This window comes from Sciurus carolinensis, chromosome 3, assembly GCF_902686445.1.
Source record: "Sciurus carolinensis chromosome 3, mSciCar1.2, whole genome shotgun sequence".
NCBI lineage: Eukaryota > Metazoa > Chordata > Mammalia > Rodentia > Sciuridae > Sciurus > Sciurus carolinensis.
The window spans coordinates 52,232,075-52,250,426 of NC_062215.1; the positions used below are offsets into that span (position 1 = coordinate 52,232,075).

Genomic DNA, 18,352 nt, shown 5'->3' on the forward strand with positions numbered 1-18,352 from the left:
TCCTCCCTTTATAGGATATTTCAGAAATAAGATGGGGGGGGCGGGGATCCCAAGGGATTCTCCAATAAGAGAGGTGTAGGACTTCCACTCTCCCTCCAAAGCAGAGATGACACCAATTGCATAGCCACATTTAGAATGATCCTTGTTTGATGTCAGTGTCACGTCACCACCTTGGGAGGGGGCAGAACCAAGAGGAAAGGAAACCATCGCCTAAGGGAAAAAGGCCCACTCCCCTCCCCCCAGTGCAGCTGCTGGCTCTGTTAGCCTGAATGCCGCTGCTGGCACACTTCTGCCCCAATGCCCTTCTCTGCTGCAAAGGGAAATCCTCCCTGTGGCCCACAGCCAGCCTGCATTAGCCCCTTGGATCTGAGACATTACTCCTTAGTTATTCCCTGATTCACAGGACTTAGCCTAGACTCCATATTCCTTGGTCCCCAGGCTTGTGCCAGGTCTTCCGAATATCCCTCTCCACCTTTGACTTTGAGGGGTGTCCCTCTCCCACACCAGCTCTTTTCCAGGCATTTGTTCTCCCATGTTTGTATTCCAGTCTCCTATTTACCCCTGTCCCCCCCCAACCCCCAGGCTCTCAAGTTTGATCTCATTCCTCCACCTGCCCTTCCCTCTCACAGCTGAGGTTCTGGGCAGTGATGATGGCAATGCTGCCCAACACGACCCCTGCCCCCATTATGTCAGAAGGTGCCACAGTCTCATAGAGGACATAATACTGCAACATCAGGGCCACTACCACCTCAGAGTGCAGGACAGCGCATACCAGGGCAGGGTGGGCCTTGGTGACTGCATAGCTCACACACACAAAGGAGACCAAAGCAAGGATCCCCACTGCCCCCACACAGCTCCAACTCAGAGGGTCATTGGGTAGCACAGGGGTCTGTAGCAGAAAGAGGCCTGGCACAGAGCCCATTAGGCCCACCAAGCCAAATAGGAAGGCCACTGTTGGTAGGCAGGAGGGGAAGTGCAGGGAGCGGTAGACCAGAAGCCCCAGTGATAGAGCCAGGCCTCCTAGGAAAGCCAACACATAGCCCAGGGCAGTATAGAGTCCTGTTGTCCCCTCCTGCAGTGTCCCTAGTCCAGGTCCCACAATGATGATTAATCCCAGGGTACTGCCCAACAGGCCACACCAGTCGTAGCCACTGAGACCCTGACTCTCAAGGCAGAGGGCGAGGAGAGCAGAGCACACGGTAGAAGAACCTTTACGAACAGTGGCGGCATTGCCAGCAGGCACCACTTGAACCGCACTGTAGGCACATCCGATGCTGAGAACGTTGAGTAGAGCATGGAGAAAGGCCCGGCCCCGGACATCAGGAGGTCCCAGCAGTGGGTCACCACGCAGCTTAAGTAGCAGGGCAATGGGGAGGTGGAAGAGGCATCGACCGATGAGCAGCTCCAGCGAGGGCAAGTGGGAAGCCTGGTAAGCCATACGGGAGAAGGGGCCTACGAAGCCAGCAGGCAGGCCCCCACCCAGCAGGGCAACAAGCAGGCCCTTGGTTGCATCCGAGGGCCAGCAGCGCTGGTGCGAGGGGAGGCTGGGGCGGAGTGGAGGGCGGCGATGGCTGGGTGAAGTCCGGCAGGTTGAAGTAGGGGTGACTGCCAGCCTGTTAGGGAGAAAGGAGCTCCGGCATGAGGGCAGTCACAGCCCAGGGAACTTGAGGCAAGGTGAATGCCAGGCTGGGGTCTGGGACCCTGCAGAACAGAAGAGGAACTCAAAGGGCCTGAAAGGACCTGAAAGATGGATGCAGTGGTACAATGTGGGCCTTTAGCATCTAAAGCAGGAAGTTGGGAGTGAGTGATCCAGGAGTATCGTGTTTCTCTGGGTAGGTTATTCTTGAGAGGAGAAAAAGGAGGACTCAGGGATGCTCTGTTGGTTCGAGAAAGGGGAGGCAGCTTCCAGTGCTGTGTAGATGCTACGTATCCGTGTGATGTCACAAGCTCCAGGGACATCTGGGTACATCATTATGAGTTTCATTTGTATGTGTCTCTAGGACCACTGGGAAGTTTTAGGGGAGAAGAAGGGGAGTTACCAGGAGCAGTATGTTGGGTTCCCTATGCCCCTTATGCCCCCTGGCCCCTATACTCACCATCTTTCCTTGGACTTCCTCCTCTCCTCCTGGCTCAGGGGGCCTGAGCCCCTCAGAGCTCCAGCCATTGTGACCTGGTTGGAGTGGGGGTGGGGTTCTTCTCTGGAACCTTCCTGGGGTGTGGGGGGGGGTGGCTATTTTCTCATGAATTCTAATTCTGCTTGTTTCATATCTTTGTTACCATGACTCCAAAGTGTGTCTGATTTCCTCTTTCTATTTTTTGGGGGGTAATAGGGATTGAACTTGGGAACGCTCTACCACTGAGCTACATCCCCAGTCCCCCTTTTATTTATTTTGAGAAAGGATCTTCCTAAATTGCTGAGGCTGACCTTGAACTTTCAACTCTCCTACCTCAATCTCCCAAGTCCCTGGGATTACTGGTGTAAGCCACTGCACCCAGCTTCTCTCTGTAATAATAATAATAACAATAATATATTCATTATTGTTATTATTATTATTTTGGTGGTACTGGGGATTTAACCCAGGGCACGCTACCACTGAGTTACATCCCCAGATTTTTATTCTTTTTTTAAAGTTTGAGACAGGGTCTCACTAAATTACCTAGGTTAGCTTTAAACTTGTAATCCTTCTACCTCAGCCATCATGATTACAGGCATGTAATCTTTCTATGACTGGCTCTGTGATACTTCTTTGGCTTTAGATTCATTTGTTTATTTATGTCTTCCTTTGTTTCACAAAGGTTTTAAGGAGAGAAACTCTGAGTTTTCGCTCCTCTGTCTCCTGAGTTCTTTCCAGCACCAGGGAAGAGTCTCTGGGATTGTCCCTCTGGAGTTTCAGTAATGTATTTCTTCTGTGTGTGCTTCTACCTGGTGTTTTGCTGGTGCTGTCCAAGGAGGCCCACACCAGGGCCTCTGCATTCATGCACAAAGTATATTGATGTGGATATTTCCACTAGTGGAGACAAAGTACCAAGCTGTGTGTTCATCTGCACTTGTGGTCATTGATGAGTGCCTGTTCCTAGGGCTTGGGATTTTCCTTGCCATGCACTTGCACACTTCTGGTGTGTGTGTGTGTCTGTGTGTGTGTGTGTGTCTGTATCTGTGTCTAGGGCTGCCCTGTGAGTGTGCTGGCCCTAGCTGGGTCTTTGGTTCCCAGTGGGTAGAACTGTGAGTCTGCCATGTTGTATATATGTGGCCCAGAGAGTGTGTGTATACTATTAGACGATTGCACACCTTAGTGAAGGGCGTTCTGGAGAAAAGGCAGGGGTGAGGGTGTTTCTTCCTAGGGAGTGAGTGGCCGTGTGTCCCTGCAGAGACACTGCAGCCGGGCCCGCGCCCCGCTGTGTGTCCACCTTCCCGGTGGCCCTGCGCCTCGCGTTTTCCTGCATGGGATCGCCCGGGCGAAGGCCGTCGTACATTGCAGCCTTGTGTCGGTGTCTGCTGAGCTGCGCCGGCCTCCTCTCGGCGGCGGCGGTGCTGGGGGGGGACTGTTTCCGGGGGTGGGGGTGGGGGTAGGACCGGGGCGGGGGGAGCCGATGATGTCAGCGGCGGCGGCGGCGGCGGCGGGGCCGGGCCGGGGCCGGGCGCTGGGGGGGCCAGGGCCGGAGCCGGAGCCGGAGCCGGAGCTGGAGGCGGGCGAAACCGGAGCGGCCGGGGGCGGCCACGGTGATGAGCCGGGCCTGGCGGACGCGGCGCCATCGCAGTCAGGTGGGCCCCGAGGCGAACCGGGCAGGGCCAGGGCGGACCGGAGCCAACTGCCGGGCCCCCTCCCCGCTGCCCGGCGCCGTGGGGGCCCTAGCCGCACCCCGGGCCGCTACCGCGCCCCTTTCGAGTTGACCTGGGGGCTCAGGGGTCGAGGACTGAGCCTGGCCCCGCCCCCGGGCACGCATGGCGCTGGGGGGCGACTAAGGGGGCCCTGGTATGGCGTCCGAGGGAGCGGTGGACTGGGGACGCGATTGCCCCGGGCCGTGGAAGGGGCCGTGCTCACTCCCCCTTTGAAGGGTTAATTCTGCAGCCTAAAGTCCCCCTCCCTGCGGGGGGCAGATTGGGGGTGGGGTGGGGCGGGTGTGAGACCAGGCAAGCGCTGCAAGCTGCTGGGAGGGTGATGGCGTAGGAGCCAGGCAGAGAGGGGGAGGGGTGGGCCGCCGAGCGCCCCAGAATTGGGGTGTGCAGGGTGCTTGGGGTGCGCAGTGCGAGCAGGAGCCCTGGAACCGTCGCGCCGTCGGGGCAGGGTTGTGGCTGTGAGTCTTGGAGATTGTGTCTCTTGCAGTGTTGTGGGGCAAGGTAAACCGCTTTGGGCACCACCGTTTGCTCCTCTGGCAGTCAGGGGTCCCGGTAGGGCCCTCCCTGGGCCATAGAAATAGAAAGCCAGTAGGGGTGTCCAGTGCTGTGGGGCAAAATTACTTACAAGATGTGGCCCTATGGCTTTGGGTGACAGATGGGCATTCTAAGCAGGGCACAATGCGCTGAGTGCGGAGTTTGTTCGGTGTAAGGTTGTATGTATGTTCTCTACCAGCCTGTGTTTTCTTGCATGTATATTTTGTGCTGCATATTTGAACTGTTTATGAACGCTTGTTCTCTTTATAGCTGGCACGATGTACTTCTTATGGAGGGCTCCAGAATGCAGGGTGTATATACCCATTTTGAAGGGGCAATTGTGGACCCTCGAGTTAAGGTATCACATCTAGGTCTCATTTCTGTGGCCCTGCCAAGGTGTGGTCTACTTGTGGTGAGGACAAACCGTTGGATGGGTTTGTGTGTTTGTGCTGAGCGAGTTGCATAGGGGCTACACGTCTAGAACTCAGATCCCCTGGATCACAAGGGGATTGATAAACCCCAGGGTGTGTCTCTGGAGCCAGTGGGTCAGCTGGCACTGGTGTGAAAGATTCTGGGTGGGATGTGAAAGTTGTGTTTATGAGATCGTGGGCAGCCAAGCAAGAGGAAGGTTGTGTGTTTGCAACATTCTCCACTGAATTCTTTTGTGACGTTGTTTGTGGGATCCTGTCCGGGCTGTTGGGCTGGGAGGCAAGCTGGTCAGAAAACACTTGTGGGGAGGGAGGTGGCATGACAAGGGCAATGTGGGCCTCAGACCCAAGAGACCAGCCGCAAACTGTGTATGAGTGCCTACCTTCTGTATGCTTAAGTGGCGGTGTGGAGCTGCAGAGGAGATGTTATGGGAAGACAGGGAGATAAATATGGGGCAGAGTAAGGGCAGGAGGCATGGGTGTTGTCAGGTTGGCACATCTCTTTTGTAGGGTCTGTGTGCTTGCCCCTCACCCAGCTTGTCAGGGTCACTGAGAGGAGAGTCCTGGCGCCTGCAAGGGAAATGAGCTTAGACAGTGTGACTCCTTGGGCATGTTTATGTAAAGACCGGGTGTGACTTTTGTCACTGAAATGGAAAAAAGAAACATGAAGTTTTCAGTCTCCTCCTCCTACTTTGCCTTCTCCCTCTCTCTACCCCCCTTGTGGGTATCTGTGACGCACACTGGGCCCCACTCCTGTGACTGGAAGAAGGTGGAAGGGCCTTGAACAGAATTCGCTCACTAGGCAGATTCCTCAGAACAGGTTTTCCTCACCTTTGGGGCCTGGGCCTTCTGTAGGGGCATGTGTGTGTGCACATGCGTGCATGCTCCAATTGTGCATGACACTGTGTACTTCTCCTGGCCTGTGGAAATGCATATATATATGGGGGCAAGAGGGCATTGTGGCTGGATCCTTCAGTATGGGGGCGGGAAGGAGGCTGGCTGCTGTGTGAAGCCTGCATAACAGGTGCAAGACAGAAGCCCCACACTGGAACTAAAGAGTTCTGGTGGCTTTGAGACTCACTGGCACTTTGCCTAAGTGAGCCTCAGTTCCACATCTGTAAAACTGCTCTAATTATGTGTCCTACCTACCAATGACACCTGGGAAGCAGACCTGGAATGTTAGCTTCAGTTTGGGGGCTGTGCCTGGGCCAGATCCTCTGCCAGCAGAGAATCCCCTTCCGGTTTCACTAATAGCAATGGCTATAAACACTTGGTTAATACTGACTGAGTATTAGGCACCATTCTCAGTGCTTTTTCTTACTGTTGCTCATCTAGTCCTCATGGTAGGTACTCTGATTACCTCCCTTTTTCAGATTAGGCAACTGAGGCCCAGAGAAGTTATTAATTTGCCCAAAGTCACTTAGCTAGTAAGAGGATTCAAACTCTATTTGAACCCAAGCAGTCAGTTTCCAGATCCTGTGCTCTTAATTCTGTATTCTGCTGCCTTTCTGGAGTTTTTAGTGGACCTCTCTCGCAGGGGTGTGTGCTTGCGCACGCGCGCACACACACACAAACACACACACACACACACACACCACACATTTCTCCCCAGTTTCTGCAGAACTCAGCATCTCACCAGGAGACCAGAATGCTTAGGTAGTGCTCTCGGGAATCCCAGTCCAGTGCTTGAGACCCTAAAGATCTGTTACTATATAATAACACAGGGGCTGGTCAGAGGGGCACAAAATGTTGGTAAGTCAAAGGAAAGAAAGGTTGTCTTCGTTCTGTGGGTCAGGGAGGGCCAAAAAGAAGAAAACACTTGATTTGATCTTAACATTTTGGAGGGATGTTGAGAAGAGGTTACGGAAAGGGCATTGCTGGCAGGAGACCCAGCAGAGGCAAAAGCACAGAGGTGGAACATGTAGAGGTTGGAGAGCACACTGGGTGTTTGAAGAAAGAATAACAGAGGCAAGATTAAGGGGAGCTTGGAGCTGGACCAGAGCCCTTGAGTGCCTGGTAGAGGAATTTGAACTTCATTCTGAAGTGAGTGAGGTCTAGGGACAGTTTTTGAACATAGCAGTGTTAGTACCTGAACTGCCAACAGGAACACTGACTCCCAGTGGGAGTAAAGCTGGATGGGAGAGGTAAGCCTAAAGGCAGAGGGATAGCTGGGCCTTGGACCATGGAAGTGTTAACAAGGACCTGTTCGGGACCCAAACTCGGGTTGAGAAGAAAACTTCCAGAGCCATTCCCAAGCTCGGCTGCAGTTTCAGCCAGACTTGGTGACTGCTGGATTTGGGAGCGAGGGAAAGGGTGGAGTCAGACATGACACATTTAGCACTTAGCACGTGAGACCTTGTGTAGTGATTTATGTAACCAGCTGCCCTGCTGTAGGCCCCTTCAGGGCAGGATCCAGCAGAATGACAGAGGAAAAGATTTAACATCTGGGGTGGACCCAGCCTGAATTTGAATCTTGTCTCTGCTATTTACAAGCTGTGTGACCTTGATCAAGGAACATCCCTCTCTGGTTCCTCTTCTATAGAATTGTGAGAATAAAAATACCTATTGTGGATGACCATTTCAAGGATTAAATGAGGCAATGCAGCCCTTGGAAACTATCAAATTGTGTATACCCTTGTGTAGTGGTCAAGTTATGATCATCATTCCCAGCTCCTTGCTGACTCAATGTGGCACTGAGGATGGCTCTCTTCCTGAGGATAGACAGCCTTCAAGCAGACTTTGAGGGCAAGTTCGTTCATTTATCAGAATAATGTGTGTGTGTGTGTGTGTTACTGGTGTTGAACTCAGGGTTTTGTACATGCTAAACAAACACTCTATCACTGAGTTGCGCACACAGCTCCTAAAAAATTTCTTAACCCCCCGAATTGTGTGCTAGACACTGTGCTCAGGCCTGGAGAAAAATTCCCACTGTTGCCAGCCTTGAAGTCTACCTTCTAGAGATAAATGAGCAATGTGTTTTACTAAGTTCCAAGAAGAAAAATAAAGTAGGGTAGGAAGATATGAAGTTTTGGGAGGTGGGGGTGGCCAGAGAAGTCCCGGGAGTAACGGGACTTTTTGAGTCAAGCTGTGAGGTATGAAGTTATCTGAAGGAAAGAACATTCTGTGCAGAGGGAACAAGAGGTGGAGCATGTCTGGTGGCCATGCTCAGATGCCCACCATAGTGGCACCTCAGAGGTCACACAAGCTGTCAAGAGTAGAGGAATGGTGAGAATAAGAAACCTAAAACCGGAAAGCCACCACATTTCCCTTGAAGCCCAATTTCTGCCTCTTGTTTTTCACCACTTCCCCCTACCATCTTCCAGGCCTGAGTTCCAAGACAAGGTACAATCTACCTTGATAGGAAATCAAGGAAATTGATTCCAGGGCTCATCACAGATACGACATCCTTGGATGCTCAAGTCCCTTACATAAAATGGCATAATATTTGTATCTAACCTATGTATACTTTAAGTTATCTCTACTTATAATATTTAACACCATGTAAATGCTATGTAAGTATTCATTATATTGTACTTAGGGAATGATGATAAGAAAAATAAAGTCTGTACTTGTACAGATATGATTTTTTTTCAGAATATTTTCAATCCTCCATTGGTTGAATCTACCACTTATTATTTAATCGTTTCAATAACCCCACAAATGGGAGCTATTAATCATCTTCGCCTTATGGATAAGGAAACTTAGATACAGAGAGGTTAAGTGACTTGTGTGAGGTCACATAGCTAGTGTCTTCTCCACCCTGCACAAGCCCTTGCAGGGCAGTGGCCAATCAAACTCAGGAAAGCTGAATCTAAACCCTAGCTGGGTTAGCAACGAGACCAGGGGCAGGGGATTGGGACTAGAAAATATGCTTAGCATGCAAAAGGCCCAAGGTTCGATCCCTAGCACTGCCAAAAACAAAAAACAGGCAAATCACTGCATCACTATATTTCCTAGACCTGAAATGAGTTTATAGTGTTGAAATTCTCTACACCTGTTTTGTTTTGTTTACACCTGTTTTACACCTGATCATTTTGGGTATTGAGATGGTGCAGATAAAATGTTTGGCACTATATTTTGCACATAAGTATTTAATAAATGGCAGCTACAAAGACCATAATAATTATGATTCTAGATGATCTCTAAGGGCCAGTCCAGCTTTGAGTGTCTGTGGTTCTAGGAAACCATGACAGGCCTTGTCCAAGTGTCAAGGCAGTCAGCACACAGCTGTGTGTCTGCAGCACCAAGCCTCTCATGGGTGCTTGTGCAGGTGAGCAGGGCTGGCCATGGCTGAATAGGGAGTGGAATTGAACTCTGACTTTTGCTCACCTGGAAAAAGGTGACACAAAAACTCCAGGTAGAGTAGTGGCACCCCGGTGGGGGCTATAAACATGTCCTTCATCATGTTGTAGTGAAGTCTTCAGAAATACTGACTTTGAAGCCAAGTTTCCTGGGATCAGATCCCAGCCCAGCTACTGATAATTTATCTACTCGGGTGAATTATACAGTACATCCAAGCCTCTGCCACCTTAAAATGAATAAACTATCTGCTACCTTTCAGGGTAGCAATGAGAAGCAAATGAAATAATGCCATAAAGTGCTGACTCTTGGGATCCCAGTAGGCCAGAGGCTATCATGGAAGGAATTAGGAAGTCTAATCACAGCCCATGCTTGGGTTGAGGACTTTTCCCTAGGATTCCCAACCTATTCACAGCATGAACAGAGTAACTTGACCAGTTCCTGGTCTGTGCCTGGCAGTCAGGGTTGTTAAAACTTTCAAATAGGGACTGGAAGTTAAAGCTCAGTGGTAGAGCACTTGCCTAGCACATGTGAGGCACTGGGTTCAAGCCTCAACACCACATAAAAATAAATAAAGGTTAAAAAAAAACCTTTTGCATATCATCTCTGTTTACCATTTTCCTTCCTGTTCAGGAGAGGAATCAGAGCTGTCTTTTGCAGGAAAATGAGATATGGGGAGAAGGCCTTTTAGTCCAGATGGTATGGGTGATAAATGGGAAAAGAACATTTTGCGGTGTTTGGGGATTATATGAACTCCTGGTGCAGGCCATGCATGAGTATATGCATGATGTGGGGCACTCAGAAGGATGCCCATTCCCTCTGCAAAAAGGTCGGAGTTCCCAGGCTGCCTGGAGGGCAGATGAGAGAGACCTGCCTGACCTTGCAGGTCAACAGGTCTAATTCAATGAACGGACCCCACTTCCTATTCCCAGCTCTGTATGACTTTGGATAAAGCACTGAAACTCAGATATTCAAGTAAAAGATGGGAACTCAAGCCCCTATAGTACCCAGGTGGGGAAACAGCTGTGAGTTGCTCTTTGAACTGACAAGTACCAAACTTGCATTTGGGTTGCCTGCTATTCCTTTTGGAGGAGGCTTCCAGCAAGAGGTGAGGTAAGGGTTTCATTTCCCCTGCTTTTTAAGCCCAAGTTCCTTGGCCACCAGGTCTCAGATAAGAAGTGGGTTCCAAGGCTCTCCACTCCTGGTCTGGTGGCCTTTCCAGTGCCCTTTAGAGACTAGAACAAGCTGACACTTGTCAGTGGTCTTCAGAGGTCACTTGATACCCGAGCCAGAAACCCTTTCTAAGATTTAGAGGACTGGAGACCTGTGAGGAGGCCCTCTGCTAATTTGAATAGCCAGGGGCTTGGTCTAATAAAGAAGTTCACACTGACTAGGCCTGGTGGTGTGGGGCAAACCTGTAATCCCAGCAACTGGGAAGACTGAGGCAGAAGGATCACAAGTTCAAGACCAGCCTCAGAGCTAGGTGTGGTGGCACATACCTGAAATCCCAGTGCAAAGTCAAAATCAGCCTCAGCAATTTAGTGAGACCTTGTCTCAAAGTAAAATATAAAGGGCTGGGGATATAGCTCACTTGGCAGAGTACTTGCCTCGCAAGCACAAAGCCCCGAGTTCAAATCCCCAGCACCACACACACACACACAAATATATATATATAAATATATAATAAATAAATAAATATATGTGTGTGTGTATATATATATATATATATATATATATATATATATATATATATATAAAGAGTTCAATCCCTGGTACCAAAAAAAAAAAAAAAAATCACACAAATCTATCTCAATAAATAAATAAACCCATTGTGATAAAAGAAAATATTGAAATCTTTGATTTCCTTTGAGCCCCAAGGTTGGACCAAAGGGACTTGAAAATGATTTGACAGACTTTCCTGAACCTATAGGATTGAACTGTGCTGCTGACTTGTTTAGAGGATGAATTGGAAATATGTGAATTATCTTGTTTCTGTACTTCTGTGGGCCAGCAGAAAAAGCCTCTGCAAAAATCTTTGTGACCTCCTAGGTCTGACTGGATGAGGCTAAACAAATAACCTGACAGATACTCATGGAAGGGATCAGGGTCTGCAGAGCAGTGCAGGTGTCCTCTCTGGCCCTGACCACTGTACTAATGCCCACTCCCTACAGTCCTGCGTTTCCAGTTCTTGTCCTGAGGACCCTTTCCTGCCTCCTCCTCTCAGTTCTCCTGACATGGTTTCTGTTTCTCCACAGAAGGAAGAGGCTGGGCAGAAGGGACTCACTGAGCCACCCCCCAGTCCGCTCCATGTTGGCTGTGCTCTCAGGTGAGAGGGTACCGAGAGGACTACAACTAAGAAAAATTAAACCTAGGGTAGCATGCCAGCAAAGGCAGCAATTTTGTCCAGGTTGGGGAGTTCTGGGAAATGATTGGCAGTAGTTGTGGGAGCTTCCTTATCCTTCCAATGAGAGGGGTTTCCATTGCTTATGTTGCTAATCTGTGACTTTGGAGGTAATAGACTTTGAAGGTAATAGAATTCTTGACCTTTATGATGACCTATGGTATCTCTGACCTCTCTTCTAGCCCTGCATATTAGAAATACTGTTCTTGAACATTGGTTAGACTTGGGTGGCTGAGTGTTAACTTCTGTGACCTGAAGTTACTCAGCCTTCTACCAATTTCTGACCAGCAGCATCTGACCCCTTCCCAGTTCACTTCCCTGGTCTTAGAGGCCCCTGCCTTCTGCACAGCCTCTGAGACTCTCCCTGGCCTCTTTTCCCCATGTCTAGGCTGGCGCCATGCCCCCACCTGCAGAGGTGACGGACCCATCCCATGCCCCTGCCGTCTTGCGCCAGCTCAATGAGCAGCGGCTCCGTGGCCTCTTCTGTGACGTCACTCTCATAGCCGGAGACACCAAGTTCCCTGCTCACCGCAGCGTCCTGGCTGCCTCTAGTCCCTTCTTCAGAGAGGCCCTGCTAGCTTCAGCCCCACTGCCCCTCCCACCAGTTACTGGGGGCTCAGCTCCCAACCCTGCAACCACCACAGCTGCCTCTTCTTCCTCCTCCTCTTCCTCCTCCTCCTCTTCTTCTTCTTCTTCCTCTTCCTCCTCTTCTCCCCCTCCAGCCTCTCCCTCTGCTTCATCCCCACCCCGGGTCCTTGAGCTTCCAGGGGTCCCAGCAGCTGCCTTCTCTGATGTCCTCAACTTCATCTATAGTGCCCGGCTTGCACTCCCTGGTGGTGGAGGGGACGGGGCAGCTGTGGCAGAGATTGGAGCTCTGGGTCGGCGTCTGGGCATCTCCCGCCTGCAAGGCCTTGGGGAGGGAGGCGATGCATGGGTACCTCCCACCCCAGCCCCCATGACCACCTCACAGCCTGAAGAGGACAACTTCAGGTCTGGGCCTAAGCCAGATGGAGAATGGGAGGGTGACGGGGCTGATGCCCAGACTTCTGACTCACAGCCCCCGCTGCCCCGTCGGCCCCTCCCTTGCCCACGATGTGGAAAAAGCTTCATCCATCCTAAGCGGCTACAGACCCATGAGGCCCAATGTCGACGGGGGGCCAGCACTCGGGGATCCGCAGGGCTGGGAGCTGGGGGCTCTGGCCCTGGTGGTCCTGCAGGAGTGAATGCCTCAGCCCTACCCCCACCAGTGGGCTTCCGAGGTGGCCCTGAGCACGTGGTGAAGGTAGTGGGTGGCCATGTGCTGTACGTGTGTGCAGCCTGCGAGCGTTCCTACGTGACCCTGTCCAGCCTGAAGCGGCACAGCAATGTGCACTCATGGCGGAGGAAGTACCCCTGCCGCTACTGTGAGAAGGTGTTTGCCCTGGCTGAGTACCGCACCAAGCACGAGGTGTGGCACACCGGGGAGCGCAGGTGAGTGGCCTGGGGCCAGGAGTGGAGGGTTGGGAAGGAGGGCCCAGAGTCAGCATTCAGAGGTTTTGGGCAAGTGAGAGAAGATGTAGAGGTCTAGAAAGTCATCCTCAATCTGGTCTACTTATGCCCTGGCCCCTGCTCACCAGCACTCACTCACTGCCCACCCCCACAGCCTGTTCCTTCAGCTGATGCTTAACAGCACCTTGCCCACCTGTGTCCTGGCTTGGCACTATAGGGAAGGCCAGGAAGGAAAGAGTGAATTACCCTTACAGCAGAAGACTGTGGGAACAAAGGCATGTTCACCAGTACTTATAATACTCAGAACAATGCTGGGTAGTTCCACAGCATGTCCTTGTTCTTAAGTCATTTCCTCATTCTGTTATTCATGCTTCAGAAGGCTTTGTGAGTTGGGATGTGTGATCATTCCCAGTTCACAGATGGAAGAGTTGAGGCTGGGAGTGGTGCCCCTCAGGAGGCTGGCAGGATGGGGCAAAACTGCATGAAGGGAGGGTGAGAAGATGGCTAGGGGAGTTATAGGTTTGAGGGCTACAGAGGACATGGAAAATGAGACCTTGGCTTCAGGGCCCCTGACTCAAGTGGCTCTGTTCCTGCCCTGTTCCCTGCTGTCCTGGCCCAGGTACCAGTGCATCTTCTGCTGGGAGACCTTTGTCACCTATTATAACCTGAAGACCCACCAGCGAGCCTTCCATGGCATTAGCCCGGGCCTCCTAGCCAGTGAGAAGACACCCAATGGAGGCTACAAGCCCAAGCTCAATACCCTGAAGCTGTACCGCCTGCTCCCCATGCGGGCAGCCAAGCGGCCCTACAAGACCTACAGCCAGGGAGCCCCTGAGGCTCCCCTTTCTCCAAGCCTCCACACACCGGCCCCTGTGGCAATGCCAGCTAGCCCCCCACCTGGACCCCCACCTGCCCCAGAGCCTGGTCCACCACCCTCTGTCATCACCTTTGCTCACCCAGCTCCTTCTGTCATTGTCCATGGGAGCAGTAGCAGTGGTGGAGCAGGGGGTGGGTCAACCAGCACAGGAGGGTCCCAGGCTGCCTCAGTAATCACTTACACTGCTCCTCCAAGGCCCCCTAAGAAACGAGAATACCCACCTCCTCCCCCTGAGCCTGCAGCAACACCCACCAGCCCAGCCACCACCTTGGTCAGCCCAGCCACAGCTGCAGGGCCAGCTACAGCCACAGAGGAGACCAAGGGCCGGAATCCACGGGCTGGGAGGACTCTGACTTACACAGCCAAGCCAGTGGGTGGGATTGGTGGGGGTGGGGGTCCCCCCCCAGGGCCTGGCAGGGGCCCCTCTCAGCTACAGGCTCCACCTCCACTGTGTCAGATCACTGTGCGAATTGGGGAAGAGGCCATTGTCAAGCGCCGAATCTCAGAAACTGATCTTCGTCCTGGAGAGCTGAGCGGAGAGGAGATGGAGGAGAGTGAGGAGGAGGATGAAGAGGAAGAGGAGGAGGACGAGGAAGAAGATGAGGAGGAGGAATCAAAGGCTGGTGGGGAGGACCAGCTCTGGAGGCCCTACTATTCATACAAACCTAAGCGCAAGGCTGGAGCTGCCAATGGAGGCGGTGGTGGGGGCAGTGGGATAGCCCGAGGTCGAAGGCCACCACGCTGGAGGCAAAAGCTGGAACGAAGGGGCTGGGAAGAGAACCCCACAGTGGAGAGCCCAGTAGGGCGTGTCCGTGGTGAGCGGAGACACCGCTGTGGGGACTGTGCCCAGACCTTTACCACCCTGAGGAAGCTGCGAAAGCACCAGGAGGCTCACAGTGGGGGCTCCCACAGCTCTCGGGCTGGACGGAGGCCTTCTACCCGCTTCACTTGTCCCCACTGTGCCAAGGTGTGCAAGACAGCCGCTGCCCTGAGCCGCCATGGACAGAGGCATGCTGCTGAGCGGCCTGGAGGCACCCCCACACCTGTCATTGCCTATTCTAAGGGCGGCACTGGCACCAGGTCTGGGGATGTCAAGGAAGAGGCCCCCCAGGAGATGCAAGTGTCCTCATCCAGTGGGGAGGCAGGCGGTGGGAATGCTGCTGAGGAAGCTTCTGAGATGGCCTCACTTCAGGACCCTGTCATCTCAGGGGGCGAGGAGCCCCCAGTAGCTGGAGGGGGCAGCTATGCATACCCCCCTGTGCAGGAATTTCCACTGGCTCTGATAGGGGGTGGCCGGGAACCAAGTGGAGGCAGAGGAAAACCTGGGAGTGAGGGGCTAGTGGGTGTTTCTGAAGGGGATCGGATAGAGGGGATGGGGGCTGCCAAAGTCACCTTCTACCCTGAGCCCTATCCACTTGTCTATGGCCCCCAGCTCCTTGCTGCCTACCCTTACAACTTCAGCAACTTGGCTGCTCTTCCAGTTGCTCTCAACATGGTCCTACCTGATGAGAAGGGTGGGGGAGCCCTTCCTTTCCTACCAGGGGTCTTTGGCTACACAGTGAATCCTCAAGCAGCACCCCCTACTCCCCCAACTCCACCTCCCCCAACTCTTCCTCCATCAGTTCCCCCTAAGGGAGAAGGGGAAAGGGCAGGGGTTGAGAGAAACCAGAAGGGAGATGTGGGGTGAGCTCTAGGGCCAGATCCCCCTTTCACCAGATGCCGCCCTCCCTGAACCCCCTACCACTACCAGCTCCCTGGCTTTCCTGCCCCTTAGGAGCCCCGCCACACTCTTGTGCAGGGACTTGGGGGCCCCTGGAGCTCAGGAGTCAGGCTGCTTTGTGTGAGATTGTAGTTTTCCCATCTCCTGGGAAGGGATCTTTGGTGGTTCCCCTCTCGATCTTCCTCCAGGGAATGGCCCCATGAGGGGCAGGGCCAGCTCCCATCCCTTCTCCAGCCCTTGGGGCAACTGAGCAATATACTTATCTGAATCTCTACTCATGGCCCCCACCAGCTCTGAATGTCTAACCTGCTCCCCTAATTCGTAAACCTAGGGGGAAACCATCTCTCCTAATAATCCCCACCTCATTCTGAAGCTTTCTCTAAGCCCTTCCCTAGATGCTTCCTAGCACATTCCATTCTTTGTGGCCCAGGGCCTGGACCAGACCATTGTGATACCTGACCCACCTGCCTGGGAACATGGCTTTGGATTCCGTTCTTCCCAAGGGTGGATTTCTCTGTCCCTGTTTCCTTCACATTGAGATGCCATGCCTTCCTTGACTTCCATGCCTTTGGATCTTCCATGCTCCTCATACTCCTGGGCTTTGGAGATAGCCTCACCCAATCCAGGTCAAGGAGGTATTGACAGGAGGGCTTAACCCTCTGTTCCATGGCTGAGTACTCTTCCAACCCAGGCCAGGGAAATCTTGGCCTTACCTTGACCCTCAAATCCAGTGAGCTCCAGATTCTTCCAAGGCAAAAGAGGTGAATAGATCACACCTCTTCATGCCTTTTCATATGGCCTCTTCTGGGCTAAATCAGATTTGGGGGTCAGGAGGAAAGAGCTCCATATGGAATGGAGAAAGGAATCTACTTTCTCCCATTTTTTTCCTCTTTCCTGATGGTTTCTCCCAGACTAGACCAAATAGCCAGAAAAATGATGGGGGTTGGATGGGTGGGTAAGCCCAAGATTTGCACATGACCTTCCATCCTTACCTTTACCCCCATCTTCCCTAGTGTCGCTCTCCTCACCAATCACTCCAGATGGTTTTGGGGGAACCATCCTACTTTCTTGGTGGGCTTTGGGGTATCCCCACCAACTTTCCCTCCAAAAGAGCACCTTACACCCCATCTTTGACTCAGTTCCCCACACCCAAAGATCCCAGCCTAGGGATGGGGTATAGGGACCTTAAATAGTCCCTAATCCCTAATTTGCACTAGTTAACCCTGGTCAGGGGTCCCTATATCCTTCCAGTGGGGGAGATGACTGAAATGTTTGTTCCTAATTCTGTTTGAAAACAGGGCCTCCCTGCTCTGTGATTGGAAGAACATTTCTCTTCACCCCCACCTGTCCTCTTCCCCCAGAAAAATACAGCTCACAAGGGGAGAACCAGTTTGGGGGAGAAAATTTGACAAATGGGAATTAGAGGAGTGCAGTTTTAAAATGAGAAAAGGTTGCTGTCAAGATGGCAGCTTTTCTCTCAGCTACTGTTTTTTGGGGCCAAGATGGCTGCCCTCTCAGCAACTGCCTAGAGGGCAAGATCATGGCTTTTAGAGGGAAGCAAATCTGGGGAGTGCCAGGATCATCATCCTGTCCCCTCTTTCCCTCCCAGCTTATAGGAAGGGGGAGGTGTTGGACAGGCTTCCTGAATGTTAACCTGGGAGGAGTCACTCCTTCTTTCCTCCTCTGTCTCTTTGCACTTTTCTTGGTCTTGGCCACAGTCTGAGTGAAGAATTTCCTACTGAATGTACCAAGTTCCAATTTTTAATGGGGAAAACATTTGAAACAGGGGAAAATGCAAAAAAAAAAAAAAAAAATCACTAAAAATTCCCACAAATCTTGTTTCTGGCACTTTAGAAAAACTGCGAAAAATACATAATAAAGAATACATATATATATATATATCTATATATATATATCTACACACAAATTATATATATCTATATATACAGCGGAACCACAAGAGAGACTGAGGAAGGCCTGGAGGCAGGGGACAGATGTGATGACAGTCCCCCTGTACCCTTCACCTACACTCCTCTGAGGCAAACAGGTACAGGAGAATGGAAGGGGTTGAGGATGGACCAGGGAATTTCAATTTCAGAATTGGTCAAAATTTCAAAACCCATGGACATTTTGGAAGAATTGAGATTGTAGACTTTTTTTTTTTTAATGTGATTAAGGAAAATAGCTTACAGAATTTGGTGGTTCTGGGCAATGAATGAGATTGTGGCAAAGTGGAGATTAAAATATATGTATTTGAGCTGGGGAATTTGAATATTGAATTTCAGATGCTGGAAATTCAAGATTTTGCAATTTTGTCATTTGAAAATGATTGAGTTTTGTCAGTTTTTGCCCTTTTCCCCATGTTCCCTGGGAAGATGGGGATGACAGAATGGGAAGGCCACCGGTTCTGTGCCACAGCACGCAAGATTTAGAATTCTACAGACTCTAGCTCTATATGTAGTGAGGACCCAGATTTAGAGAAACTGACCAATATTTATCTCCGCATTTGTGTGTGTGTCCAACTCTCTAGGCCAATAAACCAACAAGACAAATGAACTGTGCTCCACAGTGGGATGCCAGGTGCAGTTATTTGTGTGGCTGGTGGGTTTGGGGGAAAGGGACATACTCTTCCTGTCCCACAGGGATCCTGTAAGTTGTAGCCCCATTCTCCCTCTTAGGACAACTTTCAGCAATTGAGTTGGTGTGAGGCTTATTGACTCTAGGTGTTTTATTGTAATTGCTGTAGCCACTAGGCTCCAGCTGACTT

The 18,352-nt window shown here is 51.6% G+C and overlaps 2 protein-coding genes across 4 annotated transcripts; one reads left to right on the forward strand and one right to left on the reverse strand.

Annotated features, from left to right (window-relative positions):
* The first annotated feature begins 101 nt into the window (after positions 1-101).
* On the forward strand, positions 102-17,353 carry Zbtb4 (zinc finger and BTB domain containing 4). Of its 3 annotated transcripts, none has more exons than XM_047544332.1 (4): positions 102-1,429; positions 11,355-11,425; positions 11,889-12,970; positions 13,608-17,353. In XM_047544332.1, the coding sequence occupies exons 3-4, from the start codon at positions 11,898-11,900 to the stop codon at positions 15,550-15,552; spliced, it is 3,018 nt and encodes a 1,005-aa protein (XP_047400288.1). In that variant the 5' UTR covers positions 102-1,429; positions 11,355-11,425; positions 11,889-11,897; the 3' UTR covers positions 15,553-17,353. The 3 variants fall into 3 exon arrangements, with proteins under 3 accessions (XP_047400288.1, XP_047400287.1, XP_047400289.1); XM_047544331.1 differs by lacking the exon at positions 102-1,429 and adding an exon at positions 3,607-3,763; XM_047544333.1 differs by lacking the exon at positions 102-1,429 and adding an exon at positions 4,307-4,339.
* On the reverse strand, positions 599-3,474 carry Slc35g6 (solute carrier family 35 member G6). Its single transcript, XM_047543817.1, is given in 3 exon segments — positions 599-1,549; positions 1,551-1,613; positions 3,409-3,474. Coding segments are annotated over 3 exon segments (1,080 nt in total).
* Positions 17,354-18,352: the final 999 nt, after the last annotated feature.

Coding starts and splice junctions, on each gene's coding strand:
- Zbtb4 (XM_047544332.1), top strand. CDS start 11,898: ATGCCCCCACCTGCAGAGGTGACGGACCCATCCCATGCCCCTGCCGTC. Junction 12,971..13,607: donor TGGCACACCGGGGAGCGCAG/GTGAGTGGCCTG, acceptor GTCCTGGCCCAG/GTACCAGTGCATCTTCTGCT.